The sequence below is a fragment of the Orycteropus afer genome, unplaced genomic scaffold (genome assembly GCF_000298275.1).
Source record: "Orycteropus afer afer isolate SDZICR_OR568_19922 unplaced genomic scaffold, OryAfe1.0 scaffold00087, whole genome shotgun sequence".
Classification (NCBI taxonomy): Eukaryota; Metazoa; Chordata; class Mammalia; order Tubulidentata; family Orycteropodidae; genus Orycteropus; species Orycteropus afer.
In genome coordinates this window covers 7,692,531-7,715,135 of record NW_006921674.1, presented here as the reverse complement: position 1 = coordinate 7,715,135, position 22,605 = coordinate 7,692,531, and the positions used below count along the sequence as shown (strand labels likewise).

At 38.2% G+C, this 22,605-nt stretch overlaps 1 protein-coding gene across 1 annotated transcript in view; it reads left to right on the top strand.

Annotated features, from left to right (window-relative positions):
- MCHR2 (melanin concentrating hormone receptor 2) overlaps window positions 1–17,375 on the top strand; it is a 44,482-nt gene extending 27,107 nt beyond the window's left edge. The window contains exons 3-4 of the mRNA XM_007942278.1: window positions 11,635–11,754; window positions 17,060–17,375. Of these exons, the coding sequence (XP_007940469.1) occupies window positions 11,635–11,754; window positions 17,060–17,375 (436 nt within the window). The remainder of the gene's footprint in view (window positions 1–11,634; window positions 11,755–17,059) is intronic.
- The last annotated feature ends 5,230 nt before the right edge of the window (window positions 17,376–22,605 follow it).

The window sequence follows — 22,605 nt, the reverse complement described above, 5'->3', positions numbered from 1 at the left end:
TATCATTTTAAGTTTAAAAGAAAAATTAAGTAAAAAATTCCTATTCCTAATATTTGAATATAGCACTGAAGGTCCATGACTAAAGAATTTTCAGCACCCAGTAAGGGCCAGGTCCATGGGTAGTGCAGATGGTAGGCCTCAACTACTAACCTAAAGGTTGGCAGTTTGATCCCACCTAGCAGCATCATGTGAGAAAGGCTTGGCTATCTGCTTCTGTAAAGATTATAATCAAGAAAACCCTCTGGAACACTTCTAATCTGCAATACATGGTGTCACCGTGAGTCAGAGTTGACTCGACAGCAATGGGTTTGGTTTTTTGGTTTAAGAAAGATGTGGTAGTGTGCTTCTATAAGGATTACATCCTTGGAAACCCTGTGGAGCAGTTCTATTCTGTCCTCTAGAGTCACCCTAAGCTGGAATCAACTCAACAGCAATAACTTTTTTTGGGGGTTTTAAGGACCATGTGCTACACTAGGTGCTTTCTATATCCATTATCTCAACTCAGCCTGGCAGATTTCTTTTCCCCACTCCATCACTTGTCAAATGAATGAGTCATTTCCTCATGATGTAGCAGAGGTACAGGCCCTGGTGGGCCACAAATCCATGAAAGAAATCTCCATATGGGTGATTGTTCATTCATTATTTCTCCCACCAGCATTGGATGCACTCACAGGCAAAAACCAATAGCCAACCAACAGGACCAACTGGTGAAATGAAATTTAATCACTCATGGCTGATATGCTAATATGGGCCCCCACCTGCCCAAATGGACAACCTAAGGCTCACTATATCATCTTTAAAAAATAGAAATTTTGAATGACAGTAGTGTCTAGCTAGGAAAATATGGCATTCTACTAACAGACTGTGCACTAGACCCCTCTGTCAACAGATTTTGAGAAAGTAGGTAAAGAAGATACAAATAACAACACTGGAGTTATGAGCAGCTAATGAGAAGATAAAGTATTAGATCCAGTGAAGGCAATGAAAGGGAGCAGGTTAAGCAACTGGGAAAAAATTTTAAAAACCCCTCCCAGCCAGCAGAGCCAAGAGAAGTCATTAGAAAGACAAAGGAGGTCAAGGAAGAGGAGAAAAAAAATCATGGAAACCACAGGCATTAAAGACTCAGAATAGCACACCAGGCAGGAGTATTTCAAGGTGAGCTGGGACCATGAGTGGGAATGAAGATCATACTGGGAAACAGAACAGGACCACCTGTAAGCTGCTGCAGAGTCTGGAAGGGAGTGAGAGAAAGGGAAGAGAAACTCCCTCCAAATAAACAGAACCCAAAATCGATCACACAGCAGTGGGCTTGAGTCCAACTCTTAGCAACATTTTTTTTTAGCACAGAGTAGAACTGGGGCCTGGGATTTCACAATTTGTGGATCTGTGTGGAGGAGGGCAGCCCTTTGTCCTTTGGGGAGGCTAGTGGGTTTGAGCTGCAGGACTTTGATTGACAGCTGGGCACCAGCAGCAGCAGACTGCTCCACACTTGAGTCAGGGCTGTGACTCTGCTTGCTCCATTTGCGTAGTTGACTGAATTATCTCACACTGAGCACAGAAAACAGCCTCTGGCTTTCTCTCCTGGGGATTGCTTCTTGTGCCAATCTCCTTTCTGCTGTGCAGGTGCTCCAGTGAGTGAGTGGATTCTGCCACAGCAGCCAGTAACCAGGGCTGCTGGCTGAACATGACTGGAAGGACCCCTCCTCAAATATCTTATCCTCCCTTCATTTTTCTGCTATCCTCTTGCCAAATTTTCTTCCTTTATATCTGATCACTTCCTCCACTGCTTCCTCATTTTCTTTCATTTATGCCATACCTTCATCCCTCCCACTCACCCACTTTTGTTTTCCCTCTTTTTGTAATATATTCTTTTTTCTTTGCTCCTATTTCTTGTCATCTATTTTTGTTCTATCTTTTCATCTCTCCTTCTTCTCCTTGGCTTTTTTTTCCCCCTGTCCTGTTCAATGGGAGGAACATATTAACCCTCTACTACTCAGTCATAGCTACTACACTGACCACCTCACCCAACAGACAAGTAACACCAATAGCTCCTGCACCACAGGATTAACAACAGACAATAGACAATATCTGCTCATCTCAACTGCAAATCCTCTTCACAATGAACAAAGACCCGCACCCACATCCCCACCAGTGATTTCCACCAACACAGAGAAAGCTGGAGAGTAACCCAGTACAGCTGAGTTAACAACCAAAGACATACACCTGCTCTGCACTTCCAGGTATAGTAAAATATGAAACCAGGGCAAAATAAATCAGTACATAACTAACAAATAAAAACAACAACTTCAAAATGCCTAGGAAACAAGAGACAACTTAAAAAAAAAAAAAAAAAAAAAAACCACAGGACAAGATAGTAGAAACAAGTGTCCAAGCTAAAGAATTAAGAAATCTTCCCAAAGGAGAACAAACAATAGAACTATCTGATAAGGAATTCAGAAGATATATATATATAGGACATTCCAAAAGTACAAGAAAACCATAAACAGAAGCAACAAGAAGACAGATAGTACTCTGGAAAAATTCAGGAAAATCATTCAAGATCAAGACAACAAAATAAATACACAATTAGAAATCATACAAAAACAGCAATTAGAAATCCAGAAGATGAAGACTAAAAGTAGAGAGATGGATAACACAGTGAAAGGACAAAAGAATAGACTAGAACTGGCTGAAAAATGCATTTCCCAGCTGGAAGATAAGTCCCTTGATGCCACCTTGTAAAAGGAAAAATAAAAACAAAGATTTAAAAGAAATGAAGAAAACCTAAGAGTTATATTGGATGACATGAAAGAAACAATATACCTGATTGGAATCCCAGAACAAGAGGAGGCAAAAAAATAACCACTGAGAAAATTGTCAAAGACTTGTTGTGGTAGTTAAGGTTATGTGTCAAATTGGCTGGGACTGCTTTTGAGTGGCTGGATGTAGTTATTCCCCATGGTGAGACTGGTCATCAACTCCATGGTGGAATCTGCCAAAAACAGCTGTGTAGCTGCTTTAGGTATGTGATCTGCTTCTTGTATATAAGGAGAAGTTTTGGGAATCGTCTGCAGCTTTTGGTATGCTTGAATCCTGCATGTAGCTGAGTCATTGTTCAGCATCCTGCCATTTTGTCTGCCAATCTTGGGACTTTTAACGGACTTGCATCGATGGTCTGCCATGTGATTTGGTAATATCAGGACTGTGCCATTTTATTTGTCAACCTTGGGCTTGTTAGCCTCAGCAGCCAGCAGTTGCCTGAGTGAAGAGATATCACTAAATCCAGTGGGCCATGAGCAAGAGGCAGAGCTGAAGCCCAAGGTTAAGGTGTTTTCACCCAGCTCCTAGAGCCTGGCACTTAGAACTTGGACTTCTAGCCTCTAAAACTATAAGAGAATAAACTCTTGCCTGTTAAAGCCACCCATTTGTCATATTTTCTGTTAGAGTGGCACAAAGTAACCAAAACACTTGGTAGCAGAAAATTTCTCCCATATCATGAAAGAACAAAAGATATCCATCCAAGAAGCTGAGTGAACCCCATACAGGAAAGACCCCAAGAAAAAGTTACCAAGACATATCATAATCAAACTGTCCAAAACCAAACACGAAGAATCTTGGGAGGAGCTTGGGAAAAATGAAATGTTACCTGCAATGGGAAAGCAATAAAACTAAGTTCTGATTTCTCAGCAGAAACAATGCAGGCCTGAAGGCAATGAGGTGGCACATATTAAACTTTGAAGGAAAAGAATTGTCAACCAAGAATTATATATCCAGCCAAACTGTCCCTCAAATATGAGGGTGAAATCAAGACATTCCCAGACAAACAGAAATTAAGGGAATTTGTGAAAACCAGAACAACCCTACAAGAACTGCTAAAGGGGGTCATTCAATAGAAAACCCACAACAGAGAAAAACAAATTAAAATCAAGACACTTGACACCACCACCTAGAAACCAAACCAGAAAAAGATTCTCAAAATAAGTTCACAAAAAAAAATTTTTACATAGAGAAATAGGGGAGTCAATCTGCAAATGACACCAGCAACAAAGCAAATAGAAGGAATGAAATTTTAATTATAAAAATTCCAAATGGAGGGGAAGACAGGACAATGTCTTTATAGAACAGACTGCTTCAAACTTAGGGAAATAAGAATTTACTTCAGGGTAACCACAAAGAAAGTCAACAACTATTCTATACCAAACTAAGAAAGAAGAAAATTTCAAGGGCTTAGAAAGCACAAAACCAACAATAATGAAGAAAAGAGAAAAAACCCTTGATAAAAAATTGAACTTAGCACAGAAAAATATTTGGAACAAAGAAATCACCAACAACACAACAAAAACATAATAGAATGACAGCAATAAATTCATACCTGTCACTAATTACACTCAATGTTAATGGATTAAATGCACCAGTCAAGAAAATGAGAGTGGTAGATTGGATAACAAAAGAGGACCCATTGATATGCTGCCTACAAGGGACCACCCACCTTAGACACAAAGATAAAAATAAATTAAAATTTTAATTTATGGTGGAAAAATTTAATTTATGGTGGAAAAATTTAATTTATGGTGGAAAAAATATATCAAACTAATAGCAACAAAAAAAGACCAGGAGTAACAATATTAATTTCTGATAAAACAGACTTCAAGGGGAAGACAAGCATAAAGGGACAAAGAAGAACATTATATGATGTTAACAAACAAACATCAATAAATTTAAAAACATTGAAATACTACAAAGCATCTTCTCAGATCACAATGCTATAAAATGAGAAATCAATAATAGGAAGGCCAAGGGGAAAAATAAAATATGTGGAAACTGAGGAATACACTGCTCAAAAACTACTGGGTAACAGAAGAAATAAAGTGTGAAATTAAAAAATTCCTAGAAACAAATGCAAATGAACTTACCAAAACCTTTGGGACCAAGCAAAAGCAGTACTCAGAGGTCAATTTATAGCAATAAATGCACACATCAAAAAAGAAGAATCAAAACCAACACCTTAACTCAACAACTCCAACAATTAGAAAAAGAGCAATAAAAGAAACCTACAGTGTCCAGACGTAAGAAAATAATAAAGTTCAGAGCAGAAATAAATGAAGCAGAAAACAAAAAAACAGGAGAGAAAATCGATACAACACAAAACTGGTTCTTTGAAAAGATTAACAAAATAGAGAAACCACAAAGAGAAGATGCAGATAACACAAATATTAAATGAAAAGGGCAACATCACAACAGAACCAACTGAAATAAAAAAAGATAATAAAAGAATATTATAAGGACCTGTACTCCAACAAAGAAGCTCTGGTGGCATAGTGGATAATGCACTTGACTGCTAACCACAAGGTCAGTGGTTCAAACCCACCAACTGCTCTGCAGAAGGAAGATGAGGTGATCTATTTCCGTAAAGATTTACAGCCTCAGAAACCCAACAGGAGTCACTATGAGTCGGAAACAACTTGATGGCAGTGAGTGTGTTTGTGTGTACTCTAACAGACTCAAGAAACTAAAGAGATGGACAAATTTCTAGATACACAAGACCGACCTAAACTAACCCAGTCTGAGATGGAATACTTGGAGAGATTCATAATAAAAGATGAAATTGAGCAGGTAAATAAAAAAAAAAAAAAAACTCCACATACATGCACAAAACAAAGTCCTGGCCCACATGGCTTCAGCTGAGAATTCTACCAAACATTCAGGGAAGCGCTGACACCTATACTACTCAAACTATTCCAGAACATACAAAATGATGGAATACTCTCAAATTCATTCTATGAAGCAAGCATAACACTGATACCAAAACCAAGTAAAGACACCACTAGTTAGGAAAACTACAGATCAATATCCCTCATGAATATAGACACAAAAATCTTCAACAAAATCCTAGCCAACAGAGTCCAACAGTATAATACATGACCAAGTGAGATTCATACCAGATAAGCAAGGATGGCTCAACATCAGAAAAGCAATCAATGTAATCTATCACATAAATACAACAAAATAAAAGAAACACATGATCATATCAAATGATGCAGAAAGGTCATTTGCTAAAATCCAACACCCATTCCTGTTCAATACTCTCAGAAAAATAGAAATAGAAAAGAAAATCCTCAGCATAATAAAGCCAACAGCCAACATTTGTGAACAGGAACCAGACAGGAAATAGAAAAGAAAATCCTCAGCATAATAAAACCAACAGCCAACATTTGTGAACAGGAACCAGACAGGATGCCCTCTACCACCACTTCTATTTAGCATTGTCTTGGTAGTCCTAGCCAGGGCAATAAGGCAAGAAAGAGAAATCAAAGGAATCCAAATTGGCAAAGAAGAAGTAAATCTATTTCTATTCGCAGATAACATGATCCTATACATAGAAAACCCAAGAGGCTCAGCAAAAAAATTACTGGAACTCACAGAAAGATTAAACAAAGTTGCAGGATACAAGGTCAACATACAAAAATCAGTTGGATTCCTCTACATCAACAAAGACACCTCTGAAAAGGAAATAAGGAAAATACCATTTACAATAGCTACCAAAAAGATAAATGTTGTCGTTGCTGTTGTTGTTATGCACCATCAAGTTGGACCTGACTCACAGCGACACCTCCTTGGGTTTCTGAGGCAGTGTCACTACGGAAGTAGATTGCCCAACCTTCCTTCCAAGGAGTGGCTGGACTTTCCAGGGACATAAAAGACCCATACAAAGAAAACCACAAAACATTACTACAAGAAACTACAAGAAAGCTGCGTAAATGGAAGAACATGCCACGTTTATGGATAGGAAGACTGACTATTGTGAAAATGTCAATACTACCCAAAGAAATCAATACATTCAATGGAATACTGATCCAGATTCCATCAACATTCTTTAAGGACATAGAAAAGCCAATCACTAACTTCATATGGAGAGAAAAGAGACTTTGGATAAGCAAAGCACTGCTGAAGAAGAAAAACAAAGTAGGAGGTCTCATGCTCCCCAATCACAAAACCTTCTATGCAGCCATAGTAGTCAAAACAGTGTGGTATTGGTACAATGACAGACAAATAGACCAATACAATAGAATCAAAAGCCCAGAAATAGATCAAGGGCCAAAGCCCATTAAATGGTGGAGAGATAACCTCTTTAACAAATTGTTGTTGTTGTTAGGTGCCGGCAAGTCATCTCCGACTCATAGCCAACTCATGTACAGCAGAATGAAACACTGCCTGGTCCTGTGCCAGCCCCACGATCTTTGCTATACCTGAGCCCATTGTTGCAGCCACTGTTTCAATCCGTCTCATGGAGGGCCATCCCCTTTTTCATTGTCCCTCCACTTTGCCAAGCACGATATCCTTCTCCAGGGAATGTTCGATTCTTACAACATGACCAAAATAGGTGAGATGAAGTTTAGCCATTCTTGCTTCCAAGGAGCATTCTGGCTGCACTTCTTCCAGGACAGATTTGTTAGTTCTTCTAGCAGTCCATGGTACTTTTAGCATTCTTTGCCAGCACCACAACTGAAAAGCATCAACTCTTCTTTGGTCCTCCTTTTTTATTGTCCAGCTCTCACATGCATATGAGGTAATTGAAAATACCATGGCTTGTGTCAAGAACACCTTAGTCTTCAAGGAAACATCTTTATTCTTCAGCACTTGAAAGAGGTCCTACAAGCAGATTTGCCCTATGCTATACAATGTTCAATGTCTTGACTGCTGCTTCCATTGGTGCTGATTTTAGAACCAAGTAATATGAAGTCTTTGACAACTTCAGTCTTTTCTCCATTTATCATGATGCTGCTTATTAGTCCTGTTGTGTGGATCATAACAAATTATGGATAACATTGAGAAGAATGGGAATTCCAGAACACTTAATTGTGCTCATGAAGAACTTGTACATAGAAAAGGAGGCTGTTATTCAAACAGAACAAGGGGACACTGCATGGTTTAAAATTAAGAAGGGAGTGTGTCAGGGTTATATCCTTTCACCATACTTATTCAATCTTATGCTGAACGAAAAATCCAAGAAGCTGGACCGTATGAAGAAGAACAGGGCATCAGGATTGGAGGAAGACTCATTAACAACCTATGTTACTGCAGATGACACAACTTTGCTCGCTGAAAGTGAGGATGACTTGAAACACTTACTGATGAAGATTGAAGACTACCAACTCCAGTATGGATTACCTCAATATAAAGAAAACAAAAATATATTTTACAGATGGTGCTGGCAAAATTGGATAGCCACTTGCAGAAAAATGAAACAAGACCCATACCTCACCCCGTACACAAAAACGAACTCAAGTTGGATCAAACACTTGGTTTTAAATGTAAAACCCCAAACCATAAAGTTCATCACAGATAAAATAGGGGCAAATCTAGGGTCCCTAATTTATAGCCTAAATAGACTTATCAAGCATAACCCAAAATGTACAAGCAACAGAAGAGAAACTAGATGATTGGAACCTTTTAAAAATTAAATTCTTATATGCATCAAAAGACTTCTCCGAAAGGGTAAAAGAGAACCTACAGATTGGAATAAATATTTGGCTATGACATATATGGCAAGAGACTTATCCTTAAAGTTTATAGAGAACTTCAACACCTCAACACCAAAAAGACAATCCAATTCAAAAGTGGGCAAGGACATGAACAGACATTTCACTAACACAGATATATAGGCAGCCAACAAACACATGAGGAAATGCTCACAGTCATTAGCCATTAGAGAGATGCAAATCAAAATAACAGGGCAATATCATCTCACCCCAGCAATAATAGAAAAGTTCAACAAGAGAGAAAATAACAAATGCTGGTGAGGGTGTGTAGAGATTGGAACTCTCATACACTGCTTGTGGGACTGTAAAATGGTATGTTGTTGTTGTTGTTGTTGTTATGTGCCATCGAGTCAGAGTCGACGCATAGCGACCCCTCCTTGAATTGCCGAGGCTGTATCACTACGGAAATAGACTGCCCAGCCTTCCTTCTGAAGAGTGGCTGGTGGATTTGAACCGCCCGCCTCCTGGTTAGCAGTCAAGTGCCTTAGGCACTATGCTACCAGAGATCCTGTAAAATGATATAGCCACTGTGGAAAAATGGTATGGCTTTTCCTTAAAAAACTGAAAATAGAAATACCATTTGATCCAGCAATTCTTTCTTTTTGTTTATATAAATCCGGGCATAAAATCAAATGTGCATGAACTGTCGAGTGTAAAATGAATTTGCTTTGTAAATTTGCACCCAAAGCACAATAAGAGAAACAGTTTTAAAAAATAAGATATAGACAAAAGAGGCAAATACTGTTACATGCACTGTATTGCATTACCAGTGGCACCAAACATTAGGCTATGGGTAAATGCATAGACAGGTGGGAATATTAGGTGGGGGTAGGCAAACAGGAATGTAACCAAGACCAAGGATAGATTTGGCTGAAGGTAGTCTTACATATGTACTTGTGCTACAAAATTATCCATATACAGTACAGAAGTTACAGAGGACAAGGTTGGAGTAGCTTCTCAGAGACAACCAAACACCTTGAGGGAGAGAATCATTGGGACTGCAGGCTCAGGACCACAGTCTCAGGGAATATCATGCTCAACTGGCACAACATAGTATATAAAAATCTGTTCTATGTCCTACTTTGGTGAGTAGTGACTGGGGTCTTAAAAGCTTTCAAGCGGCCATCTGAGATGTAGCTATTGATCTCCTCTCATCTGGAGCAAAGAAGACTGAAGAAAATCAAAGTCATTTGGTAAACAATTATCCCAAAGATATGATGGACCATGAGGACCTCAGCCTTCATGGCCCTGAGACCAGAACTGGATGGTGCCAGGCTACCAATGCCAACCAGTCAGAAAGAGATCAAAATTGGAGATCCTAGATAGAGTGGGAGGGAAAATGTGGAACAAAATTCAAAAACACAAAACTGACCAGAATTACTGGTCAGATAGAGAATGTGGAACCCCTAAGCCTATGGCCCTGAGTTATTCTTCAGGCCTGGAGATAGACTCACTTCTGTAGATTGGTTTTCAGCCCAACAGTAGAAAGACCTACAAGCAGAACACCTACCCAGGAGATGCACCCCTTAGATCAATCAATCATGAGACATCAGAAGGGCAGCATTCACATAGAGAAAAACTGAACAGACAGGAATGCATAAGGACACAGGGAAGGGATTGTCACGGGGAGGAGAGGAGGAGAACTCTTTATAGTGGGGATTGTGATCAGGGCCATGAAATCAAATGTGCATGAACTGTTGAGAGTAAAATAAATCTGCCTTGTAAATTTCCACCCAAATAACAAGGAAAAAAAAAAGAAAAATTTTTGTAAGGATGAACTATTCTGAATCTACAGCTGCTTCTGCTATTTTTGGTTGGTTATCATAAAGGATACTTTTTTGTTGTTCCTCCTAGAATTAAACTCTTAAAATGATCTGAGAATCAAACTACCATGCTGTACTCTGGTCCCGGTATTGTCTCTGTCCACACCCACCCAAAATGGGCTTGCCTCCTTTCCCAGAGGCCAGGGTTTTGCCAGGAAGGAGGATACATGGTGCACATATGGAGATAACTCATCTGAGAATTTCCTCTAGAGGAACACCAAAAACAGATTTTACAACATACCCTCCTTTGAGGACATTGAGAGGCCATCTGATGCCATGAGTTCTGGAGCCCAACTGCCTATCTGTGTTCAAATCCTACTTCTGCCATTTACTAGCTGGGTTAATTTGGGAAAGCCACTTAACCCCTTTGTGCCTCAGTCTCTTCTGTAACATGAGTACACTAATGATGTCATACTCATTGGGTCATAACAACATATATGTAAAGCACTTAGAGAAATTACCTGTTATTGTTGTAGCTGTTGTCAGCTGCCATCAAGTCTACTCCAGCTCATATACACATGGCCTAATGTGCTCCAACCTTGTGTATTTGCAACAGAGCAAAACATTGCTCAGTCCTGCATCATCCTCAAAATTACCAACATGTTACAGCTGTCATGCCAATCCATATCACCAAGGATCTCCTATGCCTTCATTCATCCTCTACTTCACCAACCATGATGTCCTCCTCTAGCAATTGATTCCTCCTGAAGATATGTCCAAAACAAGCAAGTTATACAGTGTTCTGCTGTGATCTGTAAGGCTGTCATTGGCTAATTTTCATAAATAGATTGCCAGGTCTTTCTTCTTTTCTGTCTTGGTCTGAAAGCTCCACTGAAACCTATCCACTGTGGTGACCCTGCTTGTATTTGAAATACTGTGGCATAGTTTCCAACATCACAGCTACATACATGCCACAACAGTAAGACAATCTGACAGATGGGTGGTGGGAACAGTTCCTACTACATAATAAATATTATGTTGTTGCCTATTATTCTTGTTAGTAATAATAATAAAGATGACAATAAGTAGCCCCACCTGTTCCGAATTTGGTAAAGTTAGGTTTGGCTGAAAAAGAACCAAAGAGCTCTTTTTTAAGAGCTTGACTTCTTCCCCACATGAAATACCCTAAGACCCTTAGCTTTTTCTCAGGGAAAAACCCTGGACCTCAACCCTGAAAAGTCAAAGAATTAGGCCTCATAAATTGTAAAAGCTAATTCCTAGCATAGTGGATATAACTGTAATGTCTTCTCTCTCTCTTTTTCATTTTGCAGGTATACACTTTACTTGACAATCACAACTTTCCTTTTCCCTTTACCTTTGATTTTGATGTGCTATATTTTAATTTTATGCTATACCTGGGAGCTGTATCAACAAAATAAGGATGCTGGATGGTAAGAGTTTGCCTTATTTTGCTTTATTTGTTTTTAATGTGTTTTTGTGTAGGTCTCTGAATTTATCCTACTTGGAGTTTCTTGAGCTTCTGGGGTCCTCATGTCTTTTATCAAATTTGAGAAGTTTTTGACCATTATTTTCTTCAGCTATTCTCTCTGCCCCTTTCTCTCTTTACTTTTGGGAATTCCATTATACATATGTTGACATGCATTTTTCTTCATTCTTTTTGCTATCTGTTCCTAGGAAATAATTTTGTTTGATCTACCTTCAAGTTTTCTCATTCTTTCTTCTGTCTACTCATATCTGCTCTTAAACTATTTCAGTGAATTTTTTATTTCAATTATATTTTTCAGCAGTAAAATTTTCATTTGACTCCTTTTTGTAATTTCTCTCTTTACTGATATTGTCTATTTGTTATCATTCTTCTGATTTCCTTTAGTTCTCTGTCCATGGTTCCTTTAGCTATTTGAGCATATTTAAGAGCATTGATGTAAAGTCTTTGTCTAGTAATTCCAATGTCTGCGCTTCCTTAGGGACAATTTATGTTCATTTCTTCCTTTATTTTGTTAATGAATCATAGTTTCTTGGGTCTTTTTGTTTTTTTGTTGTTTTTGCATGCAGCATAACTTTTTGTTGAAAACTATTTTGAATATTATGATATTAAGGAAAAAAGGAAGAAATATTCTCTAGGTCTTTTCAGAAAAGAAGAACTGTTCCCTAGGCTCTGAGGTGAGGGCACTCCCTCAGTGTTTAGTCAGGCCACCTATAACTCTGCTGTACCTTTCACTTCTTGCTTGACTGGAGCCTAAAGACCAGCCAGAAGTACTAACCTGGGGTCTTCTAAAGTCTTTCCTGGGTGTCCATCCTGTGCTGAGCATGTGTGTGGCTTTCTTGGTTCCCATATACATAGCAACTTTCAGCACGTGCATTAAAAAAACAAAAACCAAACTCATGGCCATCAAGTTGATTCCAACTCATAGCCACCCCGTTGGGTTTCTGAGGAGGTAAATCTTTATGGAAGTGGATTGCCTGGTCTTCCTTCCAGGGGTGGCTGGTGGGTTTGAACCACCAGCCTTCTGGTTAGCAGTCAAATGCCTTAGGCACTACACCACCAGAACTCCTTCAAAGCATGCTTTATCCTCAAAAATTACAACTCCTTGGTTTTTCCTCCCAGGCATTCAGAATATCTATTATTTGCTCTAATTGTTACTTTTTGCTCCAGGTAGTAAACTGTTTGCCTGAGCTGCTATCTTTGCCTCAGATGGGAGTGACTTCTTCATTTATTTTCATTACTTTCATGGACCACATAGCCAAAGCTGCTTCACCTTGATAAAGTTCCAAGTAGGCCAAATAAAGAGAATCTGCTTGTGACAGTCTTCTGGGGAAACCTCAGTCAGTTCAAAACTGAAGGGGCAGAGGAGGAGGGGAACCTGCCATCGAGTCAATTCGACTCCGTAGCCACCCTATAGGACAGAGTAGAACTGCCCCATAGGGTTTCCAAGGCTGTAAATAGTTACAGAAGCAGTCTGCCTCATCTTTCTCCTACAGAGTGGCTAGTGGGTTCAAACTGCTGACCTTTTGGTTAGTAGCCGAATTCCTTAACCACTGTGCAGCCAGAACTCCTCAGGTCAAAACAGACAAACACAGTTTCTTGGGAATAAGACCTACTGTGCTCTCTCCAGAACCAGGATCCAACACCAGAAACATGGGCTCCCACTTTCAAAACTACTGTGATGCTGGGGAGGAGGGTGGAGCCTAGGTAAGTTAAACACCAAAAAGTGTTTCGACCCTGTTTCAGTGACCTTTCTTCTGGCAAATGTTTGGTTGCTGTAAACCTTTGACTATCTTCAAGAATTCTGATAAGATTGATTTTGAGAGTTTTTGCCAACTTTTTCAATGTTTTTGGGGAGGCACTGCCCCAGAGGTCTCTATTCCACCATTTTCATTAATGTCACTCCCTACTTTACAACTAAAGTAAAATAAAAATTAACCTGAGAATCTGCAATGGCAACTTAAGTAACAGTCACTTGAAACATTCTCCACTTGGATATATGGGCATTAATATAAATTTATATAAGGCATTTTCTGAAAATAAGACATGTTTTGAAGCAGCTGTCTGAGGATCTTTCAGTTATGAATGTTGGAATCACTAATGCAATGGTATCATTAAAATATGAACGGAACTGAAGTTTCTCTTTAAAGAATATAATATTTGTCATCAACAAATGCTATTTAAATTTTTTAGTTGTACATTTTTCAGAGTTATGTGAATATGTAAATATCTTAGATGTTATGAGCAGCCTTTAATTTTTGTGAGTTTTTTAATTTAGAAGAGAAGGATCTGATTAATTTTACATACTTACTGGGAAATTAACTAGAAGTAAATGAAATCAAATACTTGCCTTCCTTGAGACAACAAACTTGGGAAAGACTTTTAAGGTATTCGTCTCTAAAACTGCATGATAAATCTAATTATTGAAATTTTATATATCAAATTGTTTAAATGAGTAAGTAATTATCTAATATGTTGAGTCAAAATGATTACAAAAATTCATCTTTTGAATAGATTTTTGTGTTTCTTTTGGAAGGGAAGGTTCCTGGGCTTTCTCTGTATACCACATGTAACACTTGGAAGATTAAAAAAAATAAAATAAAATATGTACACAATTTAATCACTATTAGCCAAAATCTGCAGCAAAGCCCTGATACCAATAGTTTAAATGATTTATGGCTCACAATCTTTTTCCCATTTAGTTTCTTGAAATTCTTTGATAATCTTATATTTTTAAAGGATAGTCCATTTAGACTGGGAAAGGAAAGAAGCCATAGTTATAGGAGAGGGAAAAAAAGCTTCTGAATGATTGAAATGGAATCAGATGGAACACTAAGACACTGAAAGTTGGAGAGGATGTTTGAGAGCTTTTAAAGCAGTTCTCCAAATCAGATCATTTTGCCCCTAACACTTTTCTCAAAAATGCTAAGAGCATCTTAAGAAACAAAGTTTGCACAGTTCAGATATGCCTCAAAATACAGAAGTTGGAGGAATTGTGCCTACTCTGATAAACTGCAGAGGAATCACTGTTTTCAAATTATTTTTAGCTGACTTACTGTTTTCATATTATTTCATATTATTTATATATTATAATCTGCCTCAACTATGACCCCAGGGAGATTTCTGTGAATGTTTAAATATGAAGTAACATGACAAAATTTGAGAACTTTTTAATTTTGTTTTATTTTGAACTAATTTTAAATTTACATAAAATTTGCCAAGATAATATAGACAGTTCCCATACACTCCTGAGATTACAGCTGCAGGTATAGCTTCATATTAACTTCATGCATAATACCTCTGACTATAAGAATCAGAAAAAGCTATGCTATGAAGTGGAGGTCAAATATATCTCCACTTTTTAACTTCCCCATTATTTCTGACATCAGCCATACCTAAGCACTCTCCCTGCTAGGTTCCATAATTTATTGCAATGCTCAGAAAACTCACAGTATCATACATGCAATAACTACTTTAATATAACAAAAAGATGAAAATATATATATAAAGAGAAATGAAGGTATGGTGAAGTGAGATCCAAGAGGGGAACCAGCACAGGGGGCCTCAACATCTCAAAGGAGCACGCTTATCCTCCTGAGAACAGAAGTTCACATTCAAATGCCCCATGATGTTTCTCTGCAGCAGACATGTTCCCTGCTGGTGCAGCTCTGCCCCACTCTCTGAGCCGGTGCATTGCCTCTGCTGCTTCAGGCACCATCATTGCGGCCATCCACAGTTCTAAGCGGGTTAGAGCTTTTACCTGGGTCTGGAGGGTTTCAAGTGCAGTGCTTCTGTGTCCTGATGAAGATGTCACCCTCTCAGCTTCCAGCCAAAAAACCCTCAAACCTCTATGTTTCAGTCCCTCATACAGGGCATATCTCATCAGTTTTAAGGGTAGGATCTCCGTAGCTGGATTGGAGCCCAACCAGTCCTTGATTACCTAGGAAATGTTAATCAACTTAAGGCTTGTCAATTGCCAGCAAGCAGACCAAACAAAAATATCAAACCCGCAAGTACTAAAAAGGAAAAAAAAAAAAAATTGGGAAATCTCCTAAGCCATTTTTCCAAGAAACAAGTGCAAAAGGCCAGGTGCACAAAGGAACTCATTGCAACACAACTGCATACTCAGTTTCCTCATTATTTCCTCATTATTAACATCTTACATTACCATGGTATGTTTGTTAAAATAAAGAAACTGATGTTGGTACGTTGCTATTAACTAAACTCTGTTGTTGTTGTTATGTGCTGTGGAGTAGGACCCGACTCATAGCAATCCCTCCTTGGGTTTCCAAGGCAGTATCACTATGGAAGTAGATTGGCCAACCTTCCACCCGAGGAGTAGCTGGGGGGTTTGAACCGCCAGCCTTCTGGTTAGCAGTCAAGTGCCTTACGCACTATGATACCAGAGCTCCCAACTAAACTCTAGACTTTATTTAAATTTCACTAGTTTTCCTATTAAAATTCTGTTTCTTTCCAGGATCCAATTCAGGTCATCACATTGCATTTAGTTATTATTGGTTCTTCCTAGTCTCCTCTGGTTTGTGACAGTTTCTCAGTCTTTCCTTGTTTTTCATACCTGACAGTCTTCAAGAGTACTATCCAGGTATCCTATAGTATGTCCCCCGATCTTGGTTTGGAAAACATTAGCTCTTCTCATCACATGATGTTAGGGAATAACCTAATAACCTACCTGATAGCCACTTGACTTCACTGATGATGTTAATCTTGATCACTTGCTTAAGGTATTGCCAGGTTTGTCAACTATAAAGTTATTCTTTATCTCTTTCTCTGTTATTTTGAAGTGAGTCACCAGGACTAGCCCACCTTCAAGGAATGGGCAGGGAAACAGGAATTAAGCTCTACTTTCCAGAAATGGCAGTATTGTTAGTTGCCATTGAGTTATTCTAACTCATGGGAGGATCTACATATATTATTTGGAATTCTTCAGTCAAGATTTGTCTCCTCTTTCCATTTTGTTTTTTTCAAAATAGATGCATGTATATTTATTTTGTACTTGGGGTAATAATTCTATACTCTGTTCTTCATTTTATTTCTCAGATTGTTTCAGCTTTAGGAAGTTTTTAACAGGAATAGAAAAGAATCTTCACAACACTCTGAATAAGTAGAAATAAAAATGAGCTTCATATTTCACTCCAAAGCTATTATGACCTGTTCCAAAGTTCTAAGAAATCATTGCCCCATCATTTCTACTGTTGCTTATGTTAACGTCTATTCCAATGTTTCCTTTCCAGTTACAATCCCAATGTTCCAAGGCAGAGAGTAATGAAGCTGACAAAGATGGTGTTGGTGCTGGTGGCAGTATTTATTCTAAGTGCTGCTCCCTATCATGTGATACAGCTGGTGAACTTACAGATAGAGCAGCCCACACTGGTCTTCTATGTGGGCTATTACCTTTCCATCTGTCTTAGCTACACCAGCAGCAGCATTAACCCTTTCCTCTACATCCTGTTGAGTGGAAATTTCCGAAAGCGTCTGCTTCAAATTCAAAGGAAGATGACTGAGAGGAAAATCAACAATATGGAAAACACATTGAACTCAAACTTTTAAGAGAACCAATGGATCACTGAAAGTGTAGATAAGCTTGTCTTTGTTATTAGGGTTATTGGAAAGGCAGGTTAGATGGTATGTGTGTGCCCATTATTCTTGTGTATTTGTGACTCTTGATATCATGCAACAGAATTGTGACCAGCCATTCAAATGCAATGAGTTTAATGTGCTAACTTTAGTAAGATGTAAATGTTGATCAATATTAGGCATGGGGAGTGTGATAGTCTAAGATACCTGAGCTCCACTGTCATATATGTTGTTGGAGTATGTGACAGACTACTCACTGGAAAAAAAAAAAAAAATCTGTCCATGACTATCTACTGAAAACTCAAAAAGGAACCTTCAACTATTCGCCTTTGCCACTCAAACAGTGCCCTCCAAGTTCCAAGAAAAGGACCATCTTACAATGAGGTCTGATATTCAGCTATTTTTGACCCACAAAAAGAGCAATTTCATATAGTTTAATCCAATACATTCAATAATCAAGCACCACCTTTTAGCTTAATAGTCACAGTCTATCATACACATGCAATGTGTAAGTTTCCATGTAGCAAACTGTCAGGTAAGCATTATTACTGCAATTTACTAAGGCACAGAAAGGTTAAGTGACAAGCCTAAAGCTACACAGCTACAGCAAGGCTGAGATGATATCCAGATCTTCTTGATTTTGTCTCCTTCCATGTCCCATGGTGTCAATCTGTACCTAACATCCTGGAGACAGCCAGTAATGGAGTATCTTTTACTTTCTCCTGCAACCCCACAAGAAAAGATCTAAAGTCTGAAATAAATGAGTAGAAGATACAAGCACACACTTTTGGATTTAGCCTTGTTCTCAGCCAACTATAGAAACCAGCATTGGCAGTTTAATAATAGTGATCTTCACTTCAGGATATACATACACTTAGACACATTCTCTTTAGGTTACAGTATCTGTCCAAGGATATAAGCAGTAAATAACCCTCAAATTCAAGATATTCATTATATCCATCTTTCCTTTTTGGCTTCTATACAACATGCCCTTCTATGTAGTTTATGTTGTTGTTGTTGTTGGTTACATGCCATCGAGTTGGACCCGACTCATAGCAACCCCTCCTTAGGTTCCCAAGAGAGTATCACTATGGAAGTAGATTGCCCAACCTTCCTTCAGAGGAGTGACTGGTGGACTTGAACCACCAACCTTCTGGTTTGCAGTCAAGTGCCTTAGATACTATGCTACCAGAAGAAAGAAAAAAATGTTTTTAAAAGCTTATATTCTCCATAAAGGCATATATTGTGACTTTGTATGTAGGTGAAATTTTTAACCCCACCTCCTTCATCTCATTACATAAAATTGCATCTAAGTGCATAAAATTGGACATCTGAACCTGATTTTTAATAAGCCCTTTGTAGAAAAAGAATCACAGGGACCATCTTTTAAAATAACCTGATCCCCATTTTTAATATCTCAATCGCATTTGAATCTAATTATAAAACCAAAAGACTGACTTTTAACCCAATATATTTGGTTCTAAATCTTTTAGACACTATTTTGGCATGAGATAATATCTAAATGCTTATCTGGAAGATTGGGTGTATAAACAACCTAAGAGCTACTAACTCAGACAAGGCCTATCTGAGATGCTTTAGATGTATAGCTGAGTCTGGAGAGCTACACACAGAGGCTACATGATCCTTCATATTTGCCATCAAAACTGTACTGTGGCTACAGTTCCAGGGACCTTCATTCTTACTTCTCTCAGATACAACAATCAGGGTTCAGGCAATAACCCTGCATCTGAAGACCCCAAACAAAAGATCATAAACAGATGTTACAATTTGATAATTGAAGAGTAATTTTGCTTCCAAATATTTTTAATACAGAAAATACGATTATAATATTTAAATGGTTTTAAACTAACAAACATTTTCCTATAGTGTTTCCAGTAGGTCTTAAATAATTCTAATATACAAATTCATCAATGAATTATTTTAATTTATATTTATTAAGAATTTTAAAGACTTTTAGCATTTAATCAAAGTACAAAATTTTTCCTCTGTATAACTTTTCTATACGCACATTTATCTGCAGAGGTGGTTTGACAGAAATTCTCAGTGTTTTGCATTATTGTCCTTGTTATATATATATATGTTTACTTTCAAATGAAGTTAATAATGTCCAGTTTTTCATATCTAGGGAATATGTGGGTGTTATTATATAAAATTGTAATTGTATCCCTCCTCTATGCTTATTCAATTTTAGTTGTCTCATTTAAACTGTCATCATTGGTTAATATAAATAAATGAGTGAAAATTGCCTGTATATTAATATACTGCCTTATAGCTTCTACTTTTAATGTTTTCTTATAAAAAAGGATTTTAGATCTCCTTAACAAAATACTTTCTCCTGCACCAAGAACAAAAATTTCAGAATTAGTGACATATGTCCTAAATATAACCAATATTATGAAGGCATTCATTACCATCCTATATTCTCAGTCAGCTAGACACTTGTATTATTTACTCTGAAGTCCCAGAAGTTTCTAGGTTTCATGAGTTATAGAGTCCTGGCACTTTGGATCTGAAATATATTCTAGAAATTATCAAGTGTTACAAATAAGAAAAATAAACCCCAGATGGATCAAATTATTTTTGACACAGTGAAGTGTATGTTGAGACCCATACCTAATGAGTACCTAGAAACCAAGTCCTGAGTTCTCTCTACTAAACCATAATTCCTCCTTTGTGAAAGAAACAGTGGGTAAAATCTGGTAAGACAATTATTGTTGACACTTAATGGTTATAACAAATTCCTGGAAGTTTAGTAATTAAACAAAGATTGTATAATCATGCTTTAAAAGTTGTAGAGTTAAAAAAAATATATCAACTAACTCCTCATAATTTACCTGGACTTCTGGTGGCAGAGATTAATTTTTTTGTTTACTTCACAGAGTTCTATGAAAACAGACCAAAGCAAACTAGGGAACTTAAGATTTTCTTTCATGGTCCCCAATATTTTGTTGATACCTCTCTATACCAAGAATTAGTTTATTTTGCAGGAAGCCTCTCCCTCACCTGCATCTAGGAACAGTAGTACAGTTATGACTCCTTTGTGCCTTCCCCCCACAGGACCTAATGATGGGCCCCAAAGAAACCCATGTCTTAATCCACAGAACCTGTGAATGTACACAAAGGAATACTATGTAACATTAAAGAATAATGAAGAATCCATGAATCACCTCATAACATGGATGAACTTAGAAGACATTATGCTGAGTGAAATAAGTCAATTAGAAGGACAAATATTGTATGAGTCCATTATTATCAAAAGTCAAGGAATGGTTTACACAGGGAAGGAAATTTTCTTATTGGTTACAAAGAATGGGAGGAGAAGGAAGGAAAAATTGCTTACTCGTTAAGGGACATGTTGGTTTGGGTGAAAGGAAAGGCAATAAAACAAGCCTATGAGCACAATATCACTAAAAAAAAGGAAGACACAGAGGTGCACAAGAGGTACAGACAATAAAGGTAAATACTATTGTTAGTGCTGACTAAGAACTCAACTCAAATTGAGTCGTGCCATGTCAGCAAATGGAAGTCCTGAAAGCTTTACTTTATCCATATCATTAAGGTTGGTTCCACTCTGATGCAGCTCTTTCCCACTTGTATTTTGAGTGCCTTCCAACTTGTTGTTGTTGTTGTTAAGTGCCGTCGAGTCGTTTCCGACTCATAGCGACCCCATGCACAGCAGAACGAAACACTGCCCGATCCCGCGCCAGCCCCACCATCCCTGCTATACTTGAGCCCATCATCGCAGCCACTGTGTCAATCCATCTCGTTGAAGGCCTCTCCCTCTTTCGTCGACCCTCCACCCTACCAAGCATGACATCCTTCTCCAGGGAATGGTCCCTTCTTACAACATGACCAAAATAGGTGAGACGAAGTCTGGCCATTCCTGCTTCCAAGGAGCATCCTTCCAACTTAAGGGGTTGGAACTTAATAATACTATTACATACACAATATATGAGTAATAGCAAACTAATCTATTGGTGGATACCTAAGAAGACAGGCAAAAAGATCCAGTATGAGTATGCAAATGGAATATACCCATGACCATATATAGGTTTGGTAGACAATATTCCCACATACATGTTTATGCACATTATAGAGCTAACAGGGGACAAAGTTAGGATAACTTCTTAGCCAGAAATAAACACCCTGAGTTAGTGAGTCACTGGGTCTGAAGGCTCAAGATCATGGTCACAGAGGACATCAAGCTCAATTGGCACAACACAGTACACAAAAACATTGTTCTACATCCTACTTTTGTGAGTAGCAGCTGGGGTCTTAAAAATTTGCAAGTGGCCATTGAAGGTGCAGCTATTGATCTCCCTTCATCCAGAGCAAAGAACAGTGAAGAAAATGAAAGTCGTATGGAAAGAATTAGTCCAAAGGACCAGTCGACCTGGGGAACCTCATGCTGTACAACCCTGAGACCAGAAGAACTAGATGGTTCCCAGCTACACTGCCAACCACTCAGGGATCAAAATTGGGGATCCTCAATAGAGTGGCAGAAAAATGTGGAATAAAACTTAAAAACATAAAAAAAAAAAAAAAACAGGATTACTAGTCCAATAGAGACTGGTGAAATCCCTAAGAGATGGCCCTTAGTCATGCTTTGGGCCTAGAATTGGACTCACTCTTGTGGTTCAACTTACAGCCAAATAATAGACCTATGAGCTGAGCAACTATACCAGGAAGATGCACTCCTTAGAAGAGTCAACCATGAGAGATCAGAAGGGCAGCATCTGCATATGGAGAAAGGTAAGCAGGCAAGAACACATAGGTAAAAACACAGGGAATGAGTACCCACAGGGAGGAGTGGGAGGAGAACTGTTAAATCATCAGGGTTGTAATCAGTGTCACAAACCAAAATGTATATGAACTACTGAATGTAAAACAAATCTGCTTGTAAAATTTCACCCAAATCACAACAAAAAGTTAAAAAAAAAAAGGACCAGTGAATGTTACCTTTCATGGCAAGAGACATGGTAGATCTTGCAATTGGGATGTTATCCCAGATTATCTGAGTGAACCCAATGTAATCACAGTGTCCTTATAAAAGGGAATCGGAAGGACATTTATAAAAGATGTGACAATGGAAGATGGCGGACTAGGCAGAAGGATTGCACAGACCCTCTTCAACAAAGAAAAGGGAAACCAATTAACACAGACACAGAAGATAATCTTGGAC